The sequence below is a fragment of the Notolepis coatsorum genome (assembly GCF_963971535.1).
Source record: "Notolepis coatsorum genome assembly, chromosome: 17".
NCBI lineage: Eukaryota > Metazoa > Chordata > Actinopteri > Aulopiformes > Paralepididae > Notolepis > Notolepis coatsorum.
The window spans coordinates 98371716-98397178 of record NC_140181.1 but is presented as its reverse complement, the minus strand read 5'-3'; the positions used below and the strand labels follow the sequence as shown (position 1 = coordinate 98397178).

At 42.8% G+C, this 25463-nt stretch overlaps 1 protein-coding gene across 2 annotated transcripts; it reads right to left on the bottom strand.

Moving 5' to 3' along the window:
- Window positions 1–1345: 1345 nt before the first annotated feature.
- LOC311244536 (protein ILRUN-like) lies at window positions 1346–21018 on the bottom strand. Of its 2 annotated transcripts, XM_084334095.1 has the most exons (5): window positions 20756–21018; window positions 18423–18577; window positions 10017–10214; window positions 5708–6066; window positions 1346–4754 (listed from the first exon to the last, which is right to left on the bottom strand). In XM_084334095.1, the coding sequence occupies exons 1-5, from the start codon at window positions 20917–20919 to the stop codon at window positions 4719–4721; spliced, it is 912 nt and encodes a 303-aa protein (XP_084190221.1). In that variant the 5' UTR covers window positions 20920–21018; the 3' UTR covers window positions 1346–4718. The 2 variants fall into 2 exon arrangements, with proteins under 2 accessions (XP_084190221.1, XP_084190220.1); XM_084334094.1 differs by lacking the exon at window positions 1346–4754 and having other exon boundaries at window positions 5550–6066.
- Between the last annotated feature and the right edge of the window lie 4445 nt (window positions 21019–25463).

The window sequence follows — 25463 nt, the reverse complement described above, 5'->3', positions numbered from 1 at the left end:
TGCCCATGTACATGTCAAAATACTTCCCAAAGGTCAGTGAATACCACAACCACTACACCAGAGGAAGCTCAACAAATCATGTTAAACCCAGATTCGGCTCAAACAAGGGACTAAACACGTTTCGCAATCATGCCACAACAATGTGGAACGCCCTACCCAAAGCTGTAAAGGAATGTGAATCCCTGCCCACATTCAAAACCGCTCTTAAAGAGCACCTACGGGAGGCTGCAATTCGAAACTGGCCACCGTAAATGCCCAAAACCCCCACCACCTCCTAATAGACAGTCTCCTCCCCACCGCATGTATATATTCCCTCCCCGCCGTATGTATATTTCCCTCCCACCCACCCACCCCCTCCTAATGTACAGTCCCCTCCCCATCATATGTATATACTCTGTCAGGATCTAGGGGTAACAGTACTGTATATTTGAATACCGCTTATGTCACAAATGTATCAGTACTAAATACCTATATGTCCCTATGCCATAAATGTCATGTATGTTGTGTATGTCATAAATGTCTATATGAATTGAAAATGGGGGACCCTGATGGAAACTAGACAAACGTCTTTCTCAGGTCTGCATCCCCTTAACAATTGTATGTATTGAGCCGTACTGTATTGTACCCATTCTGCAATCTGTTAAATAAAGTTTTCATTCATGCTATGCATAATATTGACTGGTATGCCAATACAAATATGGGTAGGCAGCACTTGACTTATAAAAAAGGGTAATAAATGTATGTGTAATAACAACACATCATTTAATTACTCAGTAATGACAAGTATTTGTAATTATAAGTGTTTTATCAGGTAGGTTTACCAGGTAACTTGTTTATTTATGTTATTATACACAGTAATTAGGCCTATACCATGTCATTTCTGTACAGTAATATGAAGTGCTTCCCAAATAATTATTTGTACATATCTGTAGAGATAGTGATACTATATCTATATCTGTACATATCCCTTACCTACTCTTACCGCTGGCCATTATGACTTACTACCAGTGTCTTTATACCTGCATCAATGTAAAAACATCAGATTAACAGTATACTCACTCAGTACTACTCATTTATATATTTTATACCCAGTTTAATCACCTGTACATTGTAGCACTGTATTGTTGTACTGTACTTGTGCTGTATAGTGACAATAAACGTGTATCTAATCTAATATGACATTCGGTATTAAGCACACATTGGACTAAAGAACAAGTCATTGGTGATCTTTTGAGAAATTCTACATCCACGCAGTGACCAAATACGCGGCTAATGAAATCTCTTAGAACCAGAACGTGATAAACCGTGATACAAAAACAAACGTGGAAGAAACGCAATGTTTATTTTCAGTGATAATTTAATCATACAAACGTTCATCAAACATACAGAAAAAAAGAAAAGAAAAAACGTTCATCTGTTTTGCTCGTCCTCTTCGCATCTCATAAATGTGCTGTCGTTATGAGAACAGTTCTGAGTCTAGTGCCAACTGATCCATCCTGCGATCTGACCCCATGGAAATGAAAAACCACACTAACATACCAAGAAAAAGAAGCACACTTCACTCTATATAAGACATCACACTCAAAACAGAGGAGAGAAAGAAAGAGAGAGACGGACAGTGTATACCTTTTATGGCAAGGAGAACCATTTGTCATGTACATTATATATAATAGAACAATTGTTCTGTGACGTGTAGCAAGATAGGCCGCCGGTTGATCGCGAGGGTATCAGGCATTGTTCCGATGGTGACATTGTCAAAGCTCAGTATCCCTGGGGGCTGACTGTTATAGTGGTTAAATGAAAGGAGGCTTTATAACTGATAAAGGTACTCAAAGTCAGTGAATGTCAATAAGAGATGGATAACTTGAGTCTGCCTGAGCGGAATATAACTGAGCAGGAGCAGGGAGAACATCTCAAACAGGCCCACTTGGCATGGAGGCTAAACGACTCAGTGCATAGATCAGCCAGGTAGTGCAAGTAAAACATTCAGCAAGAATTCTTAAGGACAAAGTGGGGGCGAGGTCTAACTCTTGCATCTTGAGACTACTGGTTTGTATGGTTAAAGGAACACGCCAACTTTTTGGGAAATTAGCTTATTTGCAATCTACCCTGGAGTTAGACAAGCAGATACATACCCTTTTCTTCTCTGTGCATGCATTAGGCTTAGGGAACAGCTGCACCGTTAGCATAGCTTAGCGTCATTCACTGGAAGTAGGTGTGCCAGTGTAGCCTAGTTCCCAACAGTCATGAAATACACTCCAAAACATTCCTGTAAACATGTTGACCTGTGTATTTACCATGTGGAGAAATACATTTAAAAAAAATTGACATTTACATTTTTTTTTTGCAGAACCACTGCTGCCTGGCCGCAGTGATTTCATCGCCTCAAAGGCCCTGTTTTTTTTTATTGGTGCGGCTGTTCCCTAAGCCTAATGCATGCAGAGAAAAAAATGTTATGCATCTGCTTGTCTAACTCCAGGGTAGATGGCAAATAAGCTATTTCCCAAGAAGTTGGCGTGTTCCTTTAAGATTGCATTTGCTTTTTTCATTATATGGGGACTTTAAATGTAAAATGATCTGGTCTGTTTTGGATCATCAGCAGACATATCCCCTGGACTTTTGATGTGGAATGCTCCCGTCGTAGATAAGATACATAGATAACACAAGAGTCAGAGTGTCAGATCAAGGCAAATGTACAGTATAGAATCTTTGGGTAAATTTAAAATGCTTTGCGAAAACATTATTCGATTCTACATTCATCAAATACATTCAACTCAAAGAGGACAAAAGTAGCATTCTTCTTTTTTTTGACAAATCACCAAACGTCACAGAACACATTTATGTTGGGGTGGGTGGGGTGAGATATAGTATACAGATAAACCTCTTGGGTATTTGGCAAATGTTATGTTAACCTATTAAACACACCTGAACCAGAATTCTCACAAGTTCATTATATGATCCTTTGACGGGTCAATTCATATCTGGGAAGGAGAACTAGTACTCTATCCCCCCCGACATTTGATCACAGAGTACCGTGACTATTCTCCACTACGTTATCAAGGAGATCTTTTCCGCTACACTGACGATGTACAGGAGTTGCTTTTGTGGACGAGCAGACTGTTTGTGCTTCAAACAGCCAACATTCTGCAGGTGATAAGCAAGCAAACCATGTCAAAACTGTCAGAGCAGATTTTCAGCTCCTTTGCAGAGGACCACACCTCTTAAGATAATCTCCCTGGTTACCATCTCCCTGGTTACCGGGCTGGCAGAGAAGGGCAAACGTTTTTTAGCAGATATTATGGAAGCGATGTAACTTGCAATTGTATTCCTAAGGTTTAACTTGTGTTTAAAAAAAAATCCATTTCCTTTCCAGATAGTTTAAAACTCTTTCAGGGGTAAAATGTAGACCGATCTGCCTGCTATGTACGTCTAGCATAATCCTATGGCATTACACGATCTACCGTTGGATTTGTAAAATTGTGTTTGTGAAGCTGCCCTAAAATTCCACTTTTAATTTTTTTTAAGTATCTATTTTTTTATAATGATGTATCCATATTCCACTTTTTGCAATATGGACACTTGGTTCGTTCATACTGCAATATCAACACCAATCAGGATATATTGTCAGAACAAACGTCCAGAGTCTGCAGCAGCCAGAAGAGAAGCTCCAGGAAGTTTCACTTGATGACATCACAAAGTGTCTCCGCCCACTTATGTCCACCTGCAATCTGGGCAAAACTGCACGACTTTCTCTTCGACTAAAATGTTAATGAATGACTCCCTCTAGTGGAAAGGCGTCATACTGCATCTCAACCGGCAGGAACATTTGAAGCACAGGACATGATGGACAATAATAATAATGGTGTGGGGCACTAGCCTAATGGTAAAATTATTTGTATTGGTCAAAGCCTTTAACATGAAACCTCCTTAGAAATGACCGATCTTATGTCGATTATCAGAACAATATGGAGAAAATTACTCGTTCTCCTCATCTTAAAAAAATTAATAAGGTACACACCATAAAGTTCAGAATAAAAAGTAAACAGAGGATGATTTCAGTGGTTGGTTGTCTCGGCAACAGGGCTTTAAACTGGATCTAGTCGGGCTTTAGTCGGGCCTAGAGAACCAACCAAAATGTATTTGTTTTAAGTCAGGGCAGAAAAAGTTGAGAATCAGTTGGCAAAATAAATGGCTTTTCCTCCCTGGTCTCTCTTTCAGGTTGCACAACGTGCACACACGCACACACACGCACACACACACACACACACACACACACACACACGTACGTACGTACCCACACAAACACACTGTCTCATCTGCACTCAAAAAAATAAAAATAAGAATAAAATAAAAGATCAGGGAAAAGAAAAAGAAAAAGTTATCTCTGAAAAAAAAAGGGGGGGGGGATTCATAGCACTCATATTTAACTTAGCATTCACACATGCATACAAGTAGGATGGGGGGGATGTTGGTTGAGCTGTACGTCAAGTGGGCAGCATTGACCTCTGGCCTCTTCTGTAGCGTCGAGGAGGAGAAGGAGGAGCAGGAGGAACAGGAGACTTTGCATAAGTGTTCGTATGGATCTCTCCCAGACAGTCCACCGGCCCACGGGAGAGCCGCTTCACCTCTCCTGGTGTGGCCCGACTCCAGAGGTAATGTGCTGCTACTCGACTTGTGGTGATAATTCCCATGTTTTTTTTCAATTTATTTTATTTTTATTAAGACTGCCCAAACGGATAGGGTCCGTGTATACCCTGTGGGGGAAGGGGGGGGGAGGAGGGGGAAATTAAAAGGGGAGAAAATGAAATATAGAAGGAAATGTCATAAAGAATCTGTACCTGGTGCAGGGTTCCTGCGGGGTTTCAATAAGTTAGATTTAATACTTTTTAAAGACCACTTTGAATAAAATTTAATACCCATTTCACAGTTCACAGCCATACTGTCCAAACAAGTATGGGGGGGGGGGGGGGGCCGACTGATTGCTTCTTATTTTGCAGCCTGGACATTTCCCCCCAAAACATATTTAACCCTTTCACTACCACTACAAAGGGTTATCCCTTTCACTGCCACACTGCAGACGGTCAACCCTTTCATTACCACACTAGACGGTGTTACTGTAACTGCCTGCAGGGTGGTAGTGAAAGGGATAACCCTTTGTAGTGTGGTAGTGAAAGGTTAACCTTCTGCAGTGTGGTAGTGAAAGGGTTAACCTTCTGCAATGTGGCAGTGAAAGGGTTAACCTTCTGCAGCGGGGTAGTGAAAGGGTTAACCTTCTGCAGTGTGGCAGTGAAAGGGTTAAGAAATATTATTGTGACATAATCCAAATCCAATCCATTTTAAGACCAATGATCAAAATCCTATTTAACCCTTAAAGGGTTAACCTTTGCACCACGACAATAGAGAAGGTTAACCCTTTCACTGCCACACGGCAAAGGGTTAACCCTTTCACTACCGCACACTACAGAAGGTTAACCCTTTCACTGCCACACTACAGACCGTCTGTAGTAAGTGTGTGGTAAGTGAAAAGGTTAACCTTCTGTAGTGCGGTAGTGAAAGGGTTAAAGACCTTTTTTTTTTAAGTCCAAAGATAATGGTGGTGATTAAAAGTAAGACCTCCACGAGCCCCCCGCAGGAGCCCTGCTGGCGGCGCCCTGTGGGGTTAGCAGTGGAACAGGGAGCCTCCGCGGCCCTTGGTGAGCCCTCCTACCTGGTTGTAAGTCATTACTGATAGGTTGCTCTGTAGACTGTTGTTTCCCGCTAGGTTCACAGAGTTGAGTGAAAGTCCGTTGTTCTGCTCTTGCTGCATGCGGTTGGGGTCGGCGCCCTCCCAGTGCTCCCCGGCGTCCTTGAGGCCGCCGCCTCCTCCTCCGCCGTCGTCGTCGTGGATACTGTCGTCGTCGCCACGGTCGCCGGGGAACCTGTTCTTCTGCGGCGAGGCGAACGGGTTGTAGTCGCCCTCCAGGCTGCGGTGGGGCTGCGTGTTGAACTCCGCCTGGAAGGAGGAGAGCTGCTGCGTGACGCCCAGGAGGCCGCCCACCTCCACGCTCAGGATCACCCAGATCACGTCTGTGTGGAGGAGAGAACACGGGCTTTAACACGGACCACCGGCAGCCCGTTCACACAGAGCGGAGGCTACATTCACACCATTCACATTTATTGCTCAGATCTCATTTTCTTTTAATTCGGCTGTTCACATTATTATTATTTATTTAAAATTTTAACTCATTGAACACCAAAAACATACGGTTATCCTATAACCATAGTTATGAGTATAGCGAGCGCTCTGCACTCTAGTCACTAGAGTCTAGTGCAGGGGTCGGCAACCTGCGGCTCCGAGGCCGCATGCAGCTCTTTAGCCAATCAGCTGCGGCTCCCTGGCCCAAAAAAAAAGATAAAAAAAAAAACATTTACCTTTTTTTTTTTTTTTTTGGAGATCGATGTCATACTGTGACACTGAAATGAAAAAATATTTCATCAACTAAGATATTTAGTCAACAAAAAGTCTTACCTGTATGCCTGATATGTGGTGCGAAATTTGCGAACAACGAAAAATTAACTTTTTATTTGATAGATTTTCCACAAATAAGGGAAGGACTCTAATAGAGCTGCATAGTTCAGGGTTTTATTTCAAAGTAGGTCTACAGATGCCAGTGTTTTGTCTCCTCTTCTGTGTTTTATTTATAAACAGGTGTACACAGCCAGTATTTTTTCTCCTCTTCATAAGAGTTTGAGGTTTTCCTTTGTTATAACAGGTCAAAACAGCAATAAAAAGTCAAAAAAATTATTTTTGTCCCTTTATAATCCCATTAATGCAACAAACTGTGTACTATAAGTATAAAGTATAATAAATCGCAAATTACTTTGGGTATGCAATTGTTAGGCGTTTTATGCTAAATGTGGGGTATGCTTGGGGATATATAAAACGTTATACACTGTGTTTATCTTCATTTTAAGGGTAAATAGGTTGTGCGGCTCCCTGAGCATTTTATTTTGTGGGACGGGGGAAAAGTGGCTCTTTTGATAGTAAAGGTTGCTGACCCCTGGTCTAGTGGAACCCTATCCCTTATCAATCTAATACTGAATAATTTTCTTCACATGTACACACCCATCCGCCTGGCTACACCCACATCCGCTCCTCTACATAAGCGGGGTCGTGGCCATACTAACAGCTCCTTCCCAAGTCTTTCACCACCGAAGGCGAAGACCACAGGGTCCTCAGTGAGTCAGAGCAGAGCGCTCTCTATACTCATATAACTATGGTTATAGGATAACCGTGTTATATTATCGTATAGCTTACGCTCTGCACTCTAGTGGAACACAGGAGCTGAGCAGAGCGGAAGCTCGACAAATGTACCCGCTGAGGCCCCCCACAACCATCAGAACCGGGGAGGACCCGAGCCCCCGGACCCCCCTAGAGGGGGACAGGAGGGAATCGGATCCGACTGTGCGAAGAGGGTTTAGCACCTCAACGCACAGGGTGAGCAGATCGTGAGACTTACCTTCACAGAAGGACCCGCGACCACTCAGGCGCGCATCCCACATGCCACATTTGTCTGATTGATTGATTGAAAACTTTATTAACAGATTGCAGAATGGGTACAATACAGTACAGCTCAATACAACAACAGTGCTAAGACTGGAGGATGAAGACCAGAAAAAGACTTTCGGCTTTTTTACATAAGGGTCCTCCATTTTCAATTCATCAAAACATTTAAAGACATACAGTAGTTTCATAAAAAAAAAATTGACTTTTTTTCTTCTTTTTTGCCACAAATATCGGTATCGGGCGATTGTGTTAGTTGAACAATCGGTATCGGCCGCAAATTTTTATATCCCTACCCCTAACACAGCGCAAGGTACAACACAGTATGGACCAAGCACGTCACTGTTATGGGCAAGCCGTGGTGGCATACACATGACACACATATCCACGACATCAAGCCCCACGAAGCCCGGACCGACCCGGCATTTCCCCCCCGGAAAAGCACAAAGTCCTTCGGGGTACCAGAACAGCAGATCTGCGCCCCGGCGGACAACGGGTTAACTGACTTGGTCCGGCGTGACCAGAACCAGTCCTGCGTCCTAGTCACGCCGCCATCCCCAGTCCTAAGAGGGGGGTAGGTACGCGTGTCGATCTAAAACATCACAGAGGGCGCCACCAAGATGGACAGAACGTGAATGCGCTGCTCCTGGCGGCCCACCTCATGGGCGTGAGACCCCTCCGCCAATGCAATGATCTACTCCGTCATCTCCCCCCGGAGATGCACGTGAGTCATCGAGTCTTGCACTGGCGCTCGGTAGAGATAAAAAATCTCCTTCCTAGTCGCCTGCATAAAAAACGCTGTTTCTATGAATTGGGCAACCAAGGTGCGCCGGCCCAAAAACGTGGTTCCACATAGGGCTGGGCGATATAACGATAATTATCGAGATATATTTTAATAATCGATATAAAAAAATGTCTGACCTGCAACAGGGCAGTTTTAAAACCAGAGTGAAGTGTTGCGCACATCCCGGTTGCAGTGGTTGCGTGTGGGCATAGAAACCGAGGTTATTTCCAGTGTTTACAGCAGAGCTGTCCCAAGTAGCGTTATATGAAAATGATTGTAACAAACTTTTGTTCGAAACGTATCGTCTGTGTTGAAGAGTGTTGTAATCGACTGATGATGTCTGTTGTCGCATTCCTGACCTGACGCTCAGAGTAAACCTGTAGCTGCGGCTAAACTAAACTCATGTGTTGTCAAGTTATTGTTATAAGGAACCCAGTCCAGACTGCATCCCCTTAACAATTGTTTGTATTGAGCCGTATTGTACCCATTCTGCAATGTGTTAAATAACGTTTGCATCCATTCCATTCGTTAACGTTACCACATTATTACGTTAGCATGTAAGCTAACAAAATCGCCTCAGCTAGCCTCGATGCTAACTATATACATGGAGAATGCCATTCACATTAGCATGTAGCTAACAACACCGGAGATCTTTTTGTGAGACTAAACTATCCGCTTTTGGTGGTAAATTGTGTTTATGTTGGTTTTGTTTCATCAACAAATGAGAGGCAGAACACACAGCGAATGTATCCGTTTTTGTTTATTGCACTTTTATTGCACTTTGTTTTCTTGCTGAAAAATAAATGCTACATTGGCTAAATGGCTGTGAGCAAGGAGGGATGTTTGTGTCAGGTCAGTTTCCGGTATTAACCCTAAACCCTTCTGGTTGGTTGAAATGGCCTTCATGTTTGAACTACAACGCCACCTACTGCTTTGGCATTGTACTACATGTATATGACGTCACTCTGTGCGGAGTTTAAACCAGTCGTGTGGACAGAGTTTTATTTTTTTGCATAATTTTTTAAAACCCGGTGTCAAAAATACCCGTGATCGTGTGGACTGGGCCTTAAACTAGTGTGTGTTATCATGAGTGAACACAACCACCACTCCTGAAGCCCTGATTTAAACTAGTGTGTGTTATCATGAGTGAACACACCCACCTGAAGCCCTGTTTTATAGCCCCCCCCCCTCCCCCCAAACATACTACCATCCCAGATTAATCCCCAATACCCAAATGTCCTGTCTCCCAGTCAATCCCCTTGTCTCCCCTGATCAATCAGTCACCACCCTTTGTCACTCACCCCCTCCCCCCTTCAACCCTCCCCAAATCACCTAAAAACCACGCCCCCTCCTAGCTCACCCCTCTTTCACTCCTCCAACCCAATCTTTCCCATCTCTCGCCACAACCCCCTTTTATCCTAGTATAAAGGTCTACGTTTTAACATGATTAAGATAAGATAAGATAAGATATTCCTTTATTGATCCCCTTGGGGAAATTCCAGTGACACACACATACATTCAGGAGCTCTATGGAGGATACTAGGCCTGTATCTTCCTGGACTCATCCAGCAATAATGTATTTCGATACTCTTGAGCTAAATAAACGAAGTCTATATTTGACTCAAGTACATCCTTTTGATCCGGTTAAATTCCTCCACAGTTGTAAAAGGCAAAACGTGCTTCACTCACCTCCGTAGAACAGTCCAGTAGCCGTACACATCCTCCACTGGCCCTGGAACATGCCGGGGGAGACGGGACTGTGCATCTGCACACTCACATCGGCTATTTCCTGGGAGTCTAGCGACCGCACCATCACCATGTTGACGTGGCCGAACTGATCGCCCCCGACGTACTTCAGACAAACCCCAGGGGGCCAGGACTCCGGTCCTGCAGAGACACACGTAAAAGGTTATTTGACAGGTGTGAAAACCTTGAGTTAATGTGGTTTAGTGATGCAGATAGAGTCAAATGGATTTTTGATGACAGGGTTTTTGCACTTGCTGAATATTTAGAGAAAGCTTGGGATAAACGCACAAAAATAACATATGTGATGTATTTTGGCCTCTTATGGTGTGCACGGTGTAGCTTAGAAACCATGGGAAGTAGGGGTGGACGGTATGGTCTAAAATTTATATCACGGTATAATTTGAAGCATAGACGGTAACGGTATATATCACGGTATCATCGTTTTTGATAATTTTTTTATTTTATATAATTTTTTTTTTTTTTATAAAATATATATATTATATAATTAGACTTGTACTTGTATTATCTGCGAGACATCGCCACCACGCAACAAGCTCCACTGTCTGTGTGTACTCTAGTAGCCTCCAGCTACGGCCAGGATTCTCCGGAGCTGCACCTGGACCTATACTAGAGTAGCCTCGAGCAGAGCTACGGCCAGGATTCTCCGGCGCTGCACCTGGACCCTATTGTATTGGTATAACGCTACTTAACTGTGCTCAGCAAGCCCTCAGCTCGAATACGCATCGAATCAGTGTTATAAGACATTGATATCAGGAGCTATCTGTAGCTACTGCTAGCCGGATATATAACGTTAATACAACGCCTCAGTGAATTATTTAGTTCAATGGGACATTTCGTTTTGAACGGTGAACTAACTTGCGTTAACGTGAGCTAACAGCTAACAGGTAGCACACACGTCTCTACTAGACTTTGTGGAGCGTTTGTTGATGTCAGGAGCTATCGGTAGCTGGCCGACTAGATACCGTTCGGTTAGACAATGCCTCATCATGTATTAAACTAAAAGTGAATAGTTGACTGGGTCATTTTGTACCGGTAGCTAAGCTAACGTTAGCTCAGGGAGACGCCGCCGTCCTCCCGTGTACCGTCCCACTAGACTACTAGACCCGTGTTTACATGCGTGCGGTAGGGGCTGGCACGCCCACTGCGCGAAGCCTCCTAAATAACTTTTTCCAGTTCGCACATATCTATTATCTATGACTAATTCTATCTATTTTAGGGGCAAATGCGAGTGAAATAGTCGCGCTGTGGTTACATGACGTCATTGCTATTTTAGAGCTGCACTACCGGTTACACGGTATAGTCAAAATCCATACCGTAGAGCAAATTCATACCGTTTATACCGTATACCGTTTATACCGTCCACCCCTAATGGGAAGTGATTGTTATGTTCAATTGTTGTTTTTGGTGTCTTATAATCCCGCAAGGGATGGGTCGTCGGACATGACACGCAAATACAATTTCATTCATTCATTCACACGAGTATGCCAAAATATGAATGAATGAGCATTACATTTATAGAGCGCTTTTCTTTAGACTCTAGACTCAAAGCGCTCCCCACAATGTAGGGTGGAAATTGCCTCCTTCACCACCACTGTGTACCACCCAACCTTGGGCTATGCAGCTTCAATAATGGCTGCCATACACACCGGCACCAGGCACATGTCACACTACCGGGGTTCCCACAGACATTGCAAAATTAAATTCAAGGACTTTCAAGTACTTTTCTAAGCACTATTTTCCATTTTAAATGGGCATTTAAAAAGGATGCAATTCACTTTTAGATGCTGTTTTTTACTGAAAAGAAAATCGGATCCTATATTTATGGCTTTAAACCAATTTCCGACAATTAGTTACTTGCCGGTAGGCCGAGAAACACCTGGAGACGTTCCACACTCCAAGACCTAAAGAACATCGGAGTGAGCTGGCAAGAAGCAAAGGCCCTGGCCCAGAAGAGAGTGAGATGGAGAGCTCTGGTGGACGCCCCCCTATGCCCCCCAACGGGGTAAAGAGGATTAACTCAAGTAAGTCAGTTACACTTTAGATACAAAAAATTATATTTCTTGATTCAGAACTATTTTATCATGGATGAACAAACATTTCAATGCGAATGGTTGATTTGAATTGCAAGGACTTTTTAAGCACCTTGTTAACCCTTTGATCGCCAGGGTTAAATTCATAATTTACCATCCCTCGCCAGCCCTATTTAACATGGAGAAGTGCCCCTTCTTTGCAGGGCTATAACTTTTTAAATTGTATTGCTAAATTGACATTACCATGGCCCATTCAAAGTCCTATATCTATTGTTCAGGGTGTAGCAACTGAGAGAAAATGGTGGTTTTTTCAATGTATATTTGGTTTATAAACTGCTTTAAGAGGGTAATATCATTATCATCACGGGATGATATTGACGGTGGAGAAGAAGCGGTTTCACAGGCACAGGCCGCGAGGAGGGTGTTTGTTTTGAATTCCGAGCTGAAGACACAACACTGATAGCGAGTGTCTCCCAGAGCGAGGGAGAGCGGTTCATCTTAATGAAACAGTAGAAACTGCATTTTAATGTGTGAAAGGTTAGCAGTTGTCATGACAGCACGTCGCATGACAACCAGAAGGCGGGGCCGTCGTTGCTACGACGAAGATCTATAAGTTGAACGGTGCTTCCGAGTGTAGGGCAGACTAAAATCTGACTGAGACTAAGAGGGAAGAAACCAGAAGAGACTCTCTCTCCTCTCATCACGGAGGGGGGGGGGGGGGGGGAGAATACCACATCATTATTAGCTTCGGCTACCACGAGGATGGTCTTGGCTAACGACCAGGCCTGATCACCATTGGACTGAATAGCAAGGACGATACAATTCGATGACATCTGATAACATCTGATTATGAGGTTCTGTTTATTGAATAAACAACGCTTCTCCTTATAAGGTATTACGCTGTGTCGAAGTGTCGAATTCTTACGGGGTGGAGAATTATTATGGTTTGCGGATCGTATCTAACGGGGAGAGATAAGGATTTTATCAGCCAGTGTCGGAGACGTCAGGACCATTAAAACGACACAACGCAGAGGAATTGGATGGAGAGCCAAACAGACGAAGATGTGATACTGGCCAGATTGATCAGGATCTAACAGTAGCAACGTTATACTTTTTCATTCACATATTCATACTAAAATACGGTCTAAAGTATAAGTATGTTTTTATCGTTTTCTGCAGCTTTCTTCAGAACATGATTTATAGCCCTAAATGCATTATATTGATGATTGTATACAGTTTGATAGCAATCGGCGCGAGATAAAAAATTTCAAATGGACGTACTTCTAGAAGTTACTACGTATAATCTGATGATGACCGGATGGGCGGGGGGTCGTTTATAATTCCGTGGGCAACGTTATATCATTCATCTAGTGTGGGTGATATGATCATTGGAGCAGTTAGTATAGAAGACATTACAAAATAACGCTGAAACTCACCGTAGCTTCCTCTCGCCGTTGGGAGATGAGCGTGGAACAGAATTTTTTCTATTATGGGATATAGAAATACCCAATCCATTTCCAGGTTGTATAATAGTATATACGTCCAAATCATGTTGTTTATCGAGTTATTGGCAACGGATCGATATCCATTGTGTCGAGCTCGAGTCCCATAGCGAGTGATCGGACCAAATTGAAATGAGCACCAGCGTCCACTTCCCTGTTTCTTCCCTGGGCGATCTGCCGATCGGCCACCAGATGGCGCTCTTGAACCGTTAGATAGTTGACAGGGGCTCACCAGTACATATAATGTCTCCGGGGGAGATTTTTGAAATATTGATATCAATGATGCTGTACAGCGTCATCGGCAGAATAAGCATGGTGGGGAATGACACTAAACAGCGTCAACGGCGATTAAAGGGTTAAAAAGAATTTGTTGTTTTCCAGGAATTCCAGGCCTGGACCTTTTTTGGACAAAAATCAAGCACTTTAAGCACTTCAAGGACCTTGCGCGAACCCTGCTCTACACAATGGGTGCCATACACTGGCACCAGGCACACATCACACTACACAATGGCTGCCATACACTGGCACCAGGCACACATCACACTACACAATGGCTGCCATACACTGGCACCAGGCACACATCACACTACACAATGGCTGCCATACACTGGCACCAGGCACACATCACACTACACAATGGCTGCCATACACTGGCACCAGGCACACATCACACTACACAATGGCTGAACGGCTCAGGAGACGGGATTGATGTCGGGACGATTAGGTAACCTTGATGTCAGAGACCTGATTGGGAATTTGGCCAGGAACGTCTGGGAACCCCCTTAGGGCCCGCGTCCACCTGCCACATATTTCTGGGCGCAAGCGTCTTTTGTCAATTGATCCCAATGGGGAGGGAGCGTATGTGGCCGCATGCTGCCGCCTACAGGAAATGCGCTGCAGTCGGCTTCTTTTTTCAGCGCTTTTCAGCTTTTTTGTGCGGCAGCACCCAGCGTTTAAAGTTGAACACTTCTGAACTTTTCAGAGCGATGCGCTGAGCGTCTTTTCAGACAACCAATCACAGCCGTGGCGCTCGTGACACATTCGTAACCTGACACCGGAGTTGCCTGCCTGCCTACCCACAAGAGACAGGAGCAGTATGAGGGCGAGCGTCTGCTGGTTGGTGGTCATTGCGATTCGTGACAAAGCACAAATACACTAATAACTACACGAATACATTAAAAGCTAATAAAAAGCAAAGGGCGAACTGTGGTTCGTGTCAGGCAATAACTATATATATAATTATTTAATATACAATAAAGTGTATTAAAATATGCTATATGTGCAAAACCGCGGCAGTAAAATACGATAAAGTAAAATCGCTAGATTGCACGCCTCTCTGGCATCTCGCCGCAGCACTACCAGCGCTCCTCCAGCGTTCTTCAGCTGGAAATGTGCGCTAGGTGGACGCATGCCCTTACTCTTTGCGATAGGCACCCTTGGGTTCTTTAACGACCTAATTCAGTCAGGAGCTCAGTTTTAACGTATCATCCGAAAATATGACTTTGCTCTTGTCCAGCGTCAGCTAAATGACTAAATGTAAAAAAAATACGTTTTTTTTTACTTCGAACGTGTTGTTTTGCTACATCTGCCAATGGCTTTGAACCGCCACTGTTTACTCGTGAACGTTTCTCTGGAATTCAAGTGTAATAGAGTTTGTTTAATGTGTGTGAAGTCTGTGTGCAAAACCACACGTTTCTACTTAAATTAAGTTCCTCCCCTTGCCCGCTTGTTTCCTGGTCAAACGCTAGAAGCGCAGCTGTGAGCATCGCTAGTACAGAGAACAAGGGGGGGAGGGGTGCAAGGAGCTATACATCATCCTGGTTGCTAAGGAACACAGGGGTTAAGGTAACACCGACATGCGACACGGTGCGCCTCAGTTGAGACATGTTCCTCTTGGAGCTCCACCAAAAACACCCCGCTCACAAAAACGTGAGGCGTGTCATCTGGAGGAGGCGTGTCATCTGAAGGAGGCGCATCCACCGGCTTTGGAAGAGCTGCCCCCTGTCCGTGCTTTGTTTTCTCCGCGAGGAGGTAGTTTAAGCCAGCAATGCATTTAATTTAGGGATGCACCGATCCGATATTGATATCGGCCCCGATACGAGTAAAATAGCTAGATCGGGTATCGGAGACAATCATTTAATTTTTTTTTATAAATAATTATATATATTTCTTTTTTGTGATTTAATTTGAATAATAAATAACAATTCACTACATTTATATCCATGTGTTCATTTGTTACATTTTGTTTCACTAAGTTAGGAAAGTAATGTTTTAAGTCAAGCCTGATGTTGCCTTGCACAAAAGAATGATCCCAGTCTCTTCCACACAGTGAGGCATAGTTTATTAATTGAACAATGGGTATCGGATCGGTACTCGGTATCGGCCGCCCGATACCCAAAGCCCAGGTATCGGGACTGAAATAGGGCTGATCGGTGCATTCCTAATTTCATTGTAGTCATTGTAATTTAGCCATTGAAACTCTGCAAGAAAAAGATACCTTTGCTGGGCACACTTCTACACTACACTACACACTTCTTCAATCAATATCCAAAATGAAATCTATACTACTATGCACTCAAAGACTGTAGCACTCAAGTTCAACACTGTTTGACAAACCATCTTTACTTACCCTTAGCTGCCAGAATTGTACCCTTCCTGCTGACTTGTTGTATAGAACTTGTAAGTCGCTATGGATAAAAGCGTTCAGCTAAATGACTAAATGTAAATGTAGGCAGGACATTTACCTGGCTGTCCCTGTATCTTCACTCGCCTGTTCTGGTTTAGAATCCGAATTCTGTCTTTCTGTTCATCTGCTTGTGGTACTGGTTGATTCTGTATTTCTATTCATCTGCTTTTGGTACTGGTGGATTCTGTCTTTGTTTCATCCGCTTGTGGTACAGGTTGATTCTGTATTTCTATTCATCTGCTTTTGGTACTGGTGGATTCTGTCTTTGTTTCATCTGCTTGTGGTACAGGACGGTTGATTCTGTCTTTCTGTTTCATCTGCTTGAGGTACTGGTTGATTCTGTCTTTGTTTCATCTGCTTGTGGTACTGGTTGATTCTGTCTTTGTTTCATCTGTTTGTGGTACTGGTTGATTCTGTCTTTGTTTCATCTGTTTGTGGTACTGGTTGATTCTGTCTTCGTTTCATCTGCTTGTGGTACTGGTTGATTCTGTCTTTGTTTCATCTGCTTGTGGTACAGGACAGGTTGAATCTGTCTTTCCGTTTCCGTTCTGCATGCAGATTTTTCTTGAAATATGATGCAGAGCGCAGACTGTTCGCAACAAGACATAGAGAGAGAGATGCTCGAACCAAACGTGCAGTTTATCTTGAGCAGCAGATTAAATGAAGAGACTTAGATAACGGGATGGACAATGTACACTTGTTGTGTACTCTTTGACCAAATATTGGAAGTCGTTTCTTTCTATTTGAAAATCACACCAGGGTGACCTAAAGAAAATGAATTGGTGCATCGAAGTAAAAAGGTGCAAAATGGTGTTGTGTTTCAGTGAAGCTAAAGCCATACTTGAGAACATTTGCTTATTGTCTAACTATCGCTTTTGAAGATCATGTGAGACCACTGGCTGGGCAGTAGGTGAGAGAAAAGTGTTTTGCAACGCTCCCCGACCACAAAAGGGCGATTGATGGTCGTTATGCATAAGGTGCAGCACTGAAATGAGGCACCTAAATTGGTTAAGTGATTGCTAAATTGGTTAAGTGATTGGGTCCGGGTGGTATCCAACATGTCGTCACCGGTACCACTTGGTACCCCGATCTCTTTGAATTACACAGCATAACGCAGAAATACATTTCACATCCGTATGTATTAGGGGGGGGGGGTCAAAAATGTTAAAAGAAAAAAAATATCTACATCCAGCTGCATCTATCTGTAAAATGTATTATCGATATCAATCAAAAATGAATGTGTGTTCATCTATTTGATTGATTCATTCATAAACATAACACAATGAACTAATAACTTGTAACTAACTGCATATATTCAACTATTGCCTACTGAATCAGTCCTGACATATGCATACCTAGTGAATTTCGAAATAAATATCTAAATGAATAAAATTGAAGCGTGGTAAAAATGTACGGTGCATCGAATCATTGCCTAAATAACCGGAATCACATCGTTGTTGGATTGAGTCGTTACAGAGCTATACTATGCATAGTTCCAGCAGACCTATGCCTATGCAGACCTATGCCTATGAGAAACTTGCAATGGGCCTGGTCTACAAGATACACTACACCACTAAGATACCAATGTACATGTCGAAATACTTCCCAAAGGTCAGTGAATTCCACGACCACAACACCAGAGGGAGTTCCACAAATCATGTTCAACCCAGATTCGGCTCAAACAAGGGACTAAACACGTTTCGCAATTATGCCACAATAATGTGGAACGCCCTACCCACAGCCGTAAAATAATGTGAATCCCTACCCTCCTTCAAAACCACTCTCAAAGAGCACCTACGGGTGGCTGCAATTAGAAACTGGCCCCGGTAAATGTCCAAACCCCCACCCACCAAACCCCCTCCAATGTACAGTTTCTTCCCAATCGGATGTATATATTTTTTTATTATCTCTTTTTCTTACACAGTACTGTATATTTGTATGTCATACATGTCTTGATTAATTGAAAATGGGAGGACCCTGATGTAAACAAGACGAAAGTATTTTTCTGGTCTGCATCCTTTTAGCAGTTGTTTGTATTGAGGCGTACTGTGTATTGTACCCATTTTGCAATCTGTTAATAAAGTTTTCAATCAATCAATCAAACCCCCACCTGTGTTCTGTATCCTCCAGGTTTTAGTGAACGTCGTATCAGGCGGAACTGACTCCCCCTCCCCGATCGTCACATCCTCCACAAAGGACATGCATGGCGCATTTATGTTGGGGCTCTCAAAGTCATAGTACGCTCCGATGGCTGCTTGTAAATTCCTGCCGAGCAAGGGAGAAAGAAAACAACATTATGACCACAGCATATTGGTAACAAACACACATGGAGAGGGTTTGCAGACGGGGGAGTCCATGACGATTCAAGGGCAGTTTTGCACGACCACATAGCCTGAACGTTTCATAATATTTGTATCCAATGTTAAATCAGCACATGTCTATGCCAGATATTATTATGCATTATGTAAACATGAAGACCACAGAGAAGCCAAGCATTCACATACAAGAGCAGGGTTTCCCATTCATTACCTAGACTGTGGCGTCAAAAAAAATATATATAGGCCTATATCTATATATATGCGGATGTATCAGTAGTATTGGCAGTGGTAGTAGTCGTAATAGTAATCCACTATTTTTTTTATTTTTCTAAGAAATAAACCAGTTCAACACAGGTAACCACTTTTGCTTCATTTCTTTGATGGCTCAAATGTCTGCTCTAGTCCAGTGGTTCCCAAACCTCTCCTCGAGGCACCCCAGCCGTTCCATGCATTTGTTAAATTCCACCACCAGCACACCTTGATTCAACTAATAAAGGGCTAGTTAAGTTGAATCAGGTGTGCTGGTGGTGGAATTTAACAAATACATTGAACGGCTGGGGTGCTTCGAGGAGAGGATTTTGGAAGCACTAGTCTAGTCGATTTTGTGTTTTGAGCACAAAGTTCATCATAGATCTAGCCTCTTTATTTTGCTCTCAAAGTGCACCAGATTGATGCATTTAACTTTAAAATGTACAACAACAACAAATGTCCTAGAGGGACGGAGGTTCCACCATAGTCTCTGAAAATCCTGTGGGAAACACTGAAGAGGGTTTTGCAGAATAGTTAGACCCATGATAATTCAAGTGCAGTTTTGCACAACCCTGAATATGCTTTAAACATTTAAATGTGTACATTTATGTTTTATCTTGTGCACATCTTTATTTTTTTTATCTTGTTAAATCCAGATTACACGTTAGAGAATCACGCTCATGTCGATGTAGGTGACATTTGTAAGACAATTTAGGATACCACCGGTACATCTATTGATTGATTGATAATGTTATTAACAGATTGCAGAATGGGTACAATACAGTACAGCTCAAGACACACACAATTGTTAAGGGCATGCAGACCAGAGAGAGACTTTCGTCGTAGGATACCACCAGTACATCTATAATGCTATAACAGTGTACTGTCTATCCTGTATGTCGTGTATGTCATATATGTTATGATGAATTGAAAATGGGGGACCCTGATGTAAACAAGACCAAAGTCTTTCTCTGGTCTGCATCCCCTTAACAATTGTATGTATTGAGCTGTACTGTACTGTACTGTACCCATAGTGCAATCTGTTAATAAAGTTTTCAATCAATCAAGTGTTTAAAATATTAAACGAATGAGTCTGGATACCAACTGTGAGCTTCAGTAGTGGGACTCCTATAAGACACACCAGTCATACATAAACCAGCGTTTGTATTTTTAGAACTCCCCTTCTAGAAACGCAATTACAGGCCATCATCACGTGATAACACCTCCTGACACCCTGCAGGCCCTGTGTGTCGAGCACCTTCCTCTGTTAGGGGACACCACCTATCTCTCCATGCATGATGATGCTCAGATCAAACGGGAACCGTTGGGTCGAATAGTTCCTATCATGGCTTGCAACGTTGCTGCAACGTTGCTACAAGCTTTGTTTGTTTGAAGAGCTGGAAGCAGTTAATGGAGTCAGTGTTGTTACGTTGCGTGAGAGGGCTGAGCCCCGCAGGCGACACTGTTTTCGTGGCCAAGACAGACTGCTCTTTCATTGGACAGTTTTTTTTTTAAAAGATATAGAAAGATAGATACTTAGATAAAACAGTGAATAAATAAAGAGTTATGAGTAAGATCAGACACTACTACTAGCCAAGCAATCACACAAGTCAGGGACGGACAGTCACGGTTTTACGCATAATAAACAATGTTAGCCTGTTAGCTAACACTAACTTAGCCATCGCCATTCATTGTCCAAACAATCACCACCTACAATTCACAAGGTTATGGATCACAGCATGTGTTATCATCATCACCCCATAGTTTAGTCAGTCCACATGCACTCGTATGTGTGTAATAATAACAGCAGCTTTTAGCTAATGCTAGCTAACAAGTGGCTAACGGAGACAAGGCCGCAGCGAGTCCCCGGGCTCACCAGTTGGTCATGTCCAGGAAGAAGGCGCATCCGGCGGGGTTGAGTTGAAAGCCCAGCAGCCTCTGGAACTCCGAGATGAGGATGTCTTTATCTGTCGTCCCCATGCAGCTGAACTTCTGCATGAGCTCCTGGTCCAGGTCCAGGTCCAGATCCATGCCCTCCATCGTCGCGGACAGAGACAGAGGGGGGTTCCTTCTTCTTTCCTACTTTAGTCCGAGGCCTCGACTTGTCATAACAAACTCAACAACAACGCGAGTGCGCATGATCTGTAGTGAGCGCTGTGGTACCTGCTGCTGCTGCTGCTGGCGGCGCGCTGCGCTGCGTCAACCCGCCCCCCGGGTGTGTTCAGGGGGGGCAGCGGAGCGCGGCTTTACGCAGGACGTGCACACATTTTAAGTTTCAAGTTTTGTTTTATTGGTCACATTATAACTATAAGATAAGGTACATCATGATCATGTACATTACAGTGAAATGCTTGGTTCTGTGTGAACCCCGGAGAATGTGCTTCATACAGTGAAAAAGAATAAAGTCCAAACACTATACAAATATACAATATACAAACTAAAGTGCAACCTAAAGTACAAAAGGCAAACAATGAAGTACAAAATGCAAAGTTTCTAAATGCAAAAATGAGGTTTGATTGATTGATTGATTGATTGATTGAACACTTTATTAACAGATTGCAGAATGGGTACAGTACAGCTCAATACACACAATTGTTAAGGGGATGCAGACCAGAGAAAGACTTTTGTCTTGTTTACATCAGGGTCCCCCATTTTCAATTCATCATAACATATATGACATACACGACAGATAGACAGTACTGCTACATCTATACATTTATGACATACCAGATTTGCAAATACAGTACTGTTTGTGATACAAAAAGAGTCAAGAAAAGAGAGTATACATTTGACATAGAAACTGTACATTGGAGGAGGTTGGGTAGGAGGAGTGGGTGGGGGACACTGTACAACTGAACAAGCAAAACTGTACATTGGAATATTGACAAGACCATACTTGGTCATTTACTGTACATTGGGGGGGGGGGGGGGGGGGGTTGTGTTAGGACATTTACAGAGGCCAGTTTAGAATTGCAGTCTCCCGTAGGTGTTTTTTTAGAGTGTTTTTGAAAGTGGGTAGTGATTCACATTCCTTTGCAGCTTTGGGTAGGGCGTTCCACATTAGGGTGCAGTAGTTGTTTTGGGTTGTTGTCGAATAGCGACCTTTTTTCAAAATAGGCTATCTCATGCTATTCTATTCTTATTTTTATTGAGATGTTTTTGTATGCAGATTTCAGAGGGAGTGTCATGTTTGTTGTCTGCTGAAAATCCAGCAGGTGGGAGTATTGTTTATATTTTGTGTCTGACTCGTGGTGGAGTGGCCACTGGACAACTATGTCAAGCCAACTGAATTAAGCATTCATTTGTACTTCCTACTGAGAGGTTTTGCCTTCAAAATAAAAACGATTTTAAACAACTATCTGGCCATAGGCTACAGCAAAATAAACATAATAACAATGTGTATTGTAGCAGAGTATTTTTTAATCAAGGGACAATCAGGCCATGTATGAGGCACATAGGCTGTGTAGGCTAATAGGGAGCGGGAAGAGTTTAGGCCTATATTAAGGTGAGCTGATGCTGCAGTCAAAATCCACCAGATGTCTATTTTACATGCTCTGGATTTACCATCATTTGATAATGAAAGAAGATCAATAAAGGAATATCTTATCTTTTCTTGTCTTTTCTTATCTTATCTTTACCATTTTGATATGTATTGCAGCAGTCTTTTTTTTCATCACCTTTTATCTGACCATCGATGTGGCCTACGAACGGCTGACTGAGGTTTACATAATATATATCATATTTAGGGGGGTTGCAGGAGACATATCCCCTTCAATATTGAGAAGAGGTCAAATTGTCCCCTAAAAAAATATAGCTAATTTTATGAAAGACAAAAGAGGTACATACTACATAGTGTTTTTTCCTCATAATTGGTTGGTACGGCTAAACCCTCAACCTGCTCGCTTACTTCTCCAAACTTTAGGTCCCACCTTACTTAACATTTTCAACATGTCACTAAACCGCTATATAAAAAAACGAACCTCGACCCACTCATTTTGAAAAATCACAGACCCATCTCCAATCTTCCCTTCTTATCCAAAATATTAGAACAGATCATCGCAACGCAACTCACTGACCATCTATCAAGTATCAACCTTCACAAATCTTTTCAATCTGGCTTTAGAACCTCCCACTCCACTGAAACGGCTCTCAATAAAGTCACAAAAGACCTTTCTCTCAACTTTAACTCAACCTCTGTGCTCTTACTGCTTAACCTCAGTGCAGCCTTTGACACTGTTGACCACTCCACTCTTTTGAGTTGGCTTGAGAATCACCTTGGCATTCAGGGTCACGCACTCGCTTGCTTTACATCTTATTTGACCAACAGAACAACAAGATTCTTGTACCGGATCTCCTCTCTGGTAAACAAGAATACCCTGAAGACTCTAACAGGAGCACTCATTCAAGGGTACTATGACTATGATTGTACCTCATGGTACCAAAGCACCTCAAAGGCACTAAAAACAAGATTACAAACATCACAAAACAAACTGGTCAGACTATTTGACCTTACTCCTAAAACCCACCTCACCCCTGCCCATTTTGACAACCTAGGATAGCTTAGAGTAGACAACAGAGTACAGCAACTTGCAATGGGCCTGGTCTACAAGATGCACTACACCACAAGTCGAAATACTGCCCAAAGGTCAGTGAATACCACGACCACAACACCAGAGGAAGTTCCACAAATCATGTTCAACCCAGATTCGGCACAAACAAGGGACTAAACACGTTTAGCAATTATGCCACATCAATGTGGAACGCCCTACCCACAGCCGTAAAATAATGTGAATCCCTACCCACCTTCAAAACCGCTCTCAAAAAGCACCTACGGGAGGCTGCAACTCGAAACTGGCCCCTGTAAAGGTCCAAACCCCTCCCACCCCCTCCAAATGTACAGTTTCCTCCCCCTCACATGTATTTTCTGTTAGGATCTCTGTTTAACAGTACTGTATATTTGCATATCTTGTATGTCACAAATATAACAGTACCTGTATGTTGTGTATGTCATAAATGTCTTGATGAATTGAAAATGGGGGACCCTGATGTAAACAAGACAAAAGTCTTTCTCTGGTCTGCATACCATTAACAATTGTGTGTATTGAGCCGTACTGTATTGTACCCATTCTGCAATCTGTTAATAAAGTTTTCAATCAATCAACACACTGTGGACGTGGTCTATAATGATTTAACATCTGAGACCTTCAAAGTGCAATGTGGTGTCCCACAAGGTTATGTCCTGAGCCCATTACTATTTGCGTTTTATATGCTAATATATGCGATATTATACACAAATTTGCCTGTTTGCCATTAAAAACTGGACGTCGCTAAATCTTCTGCTACTTAACGCAGATAAAACTGAGATGCTAGTCGTTGGCCCCCCAAATCAGAGAGGCGTGTTTGAGGACATCTCTCTCAAATTCAATACCTGTCTCTCAGAGCTCCACCGACCACCATAAAAGACCTTGGAGTAATTTTTTATTCCTCCCTCTCATTTAAAGCACATATTCAAAATGTTGCCTTCTTTCATCTCCGTAATATCGCAAAAATCTGTCCTATTTTTAAATTAACCATGGCCAACACCAAAACCTTAATTCATGCGTTTGTCTCATCACGACTAGATTACTGTAATGTGCTTGAATGAATGAATGAATGAATGAATGAATGAAAACTTTATTTAACAGATTGCAGAATGGGTACAATACAGTACGGCTCAATACACACAATGTTAAGGGGATGCAGACCAGAGAAAGACATTTGTCTTGTTTACATCAGGGTCCCCCATTTTCAATTCATATTGCTTTTTTCAGGCCTACCTAACTCGAGCCTGAACAATCTAGCAGGGTAGATATAAACATAGTCAGGATGTCTGTCTTCTAACCCCTGTCTCTGTTTCTCTGTGAAGGGATGTCTCGAGTGCCTGTGTGATGATATGCAGGCACACAGCTTATATACGCCAGCCCTGGTCCTGCCCCGTTGCGCCTGTCAAGGGGGTGTGATCTACCCTGTGCCGTCCTCGATGTGGCCTCCAATGTCGATTGCAGCGGCTGTTCTACATCAAACTAGATCAGAGCACCACTGGCGCGGTGGTTCTCTTCTCTGCTGTCCTCAGTTTGGCCTAGACCCTAGATGGTCAAACCGTGCCCACTCTACTTCAACTGGATCTGAGTGGTTGTCCTGCCCCCTGGGGATAGTGACCGTGGGGGTTCATCATCATATTCCATCATACCAGCGCTTGTATTCCTATGCTTTATTGCTCTTATTTCTATTATTATTTTAACCTTAATTTGTCTTAAAAAAAAATTTAAGACAAATTATACATACCAATTTCTATTATCCACCATTCTATCCATAGCAACACCCATATAACATGGACAGCCTGATGGAGGATCCCCTTTAAATTGCCCATCTGAGGTTTCTCCCTTTTTTTTCTTCTTCCTATTGCTAAGTTTCAGCGAGTTGCTCCTTATCTTCATTGGGGAAAGTCTGGGGGTGTTTGTGGATTTAAAAATATTTTTTTTTTTTATTTAATTGTGGATCTATTGTGATGTTACTTGTTGACCTGTGAAGCCAGTCGAGGCAAC

What these genes read in the sequence shown, in the direction of transcription:
- LOC311244536 (XM_084334094.1), bottom strand. Translation starts at nt 20,919, where the DNA reads ATGGAGGGCATGGATCTGGACCTGGACCTGGACCAGGAGCTCATGCAG. An exon ending in CTGGAGGATACAGAACACAG is followed by an intron (nt 10,215 to 18,422) that starts GTGGGGGTTTGA and finishes GTGTCTCTGCAG; the next exon opens with GACCGGAGTCCTGGCCCCCT. An exon ending in TACTGGACTGTTCTACGGAG is followed by an intron (nt 6,067 to 10,016) that starts GTGAGTGAAGCA and finishes TCCTCCACACAG; the next exon opens with ACGTGATCTGGGTGATCCTG.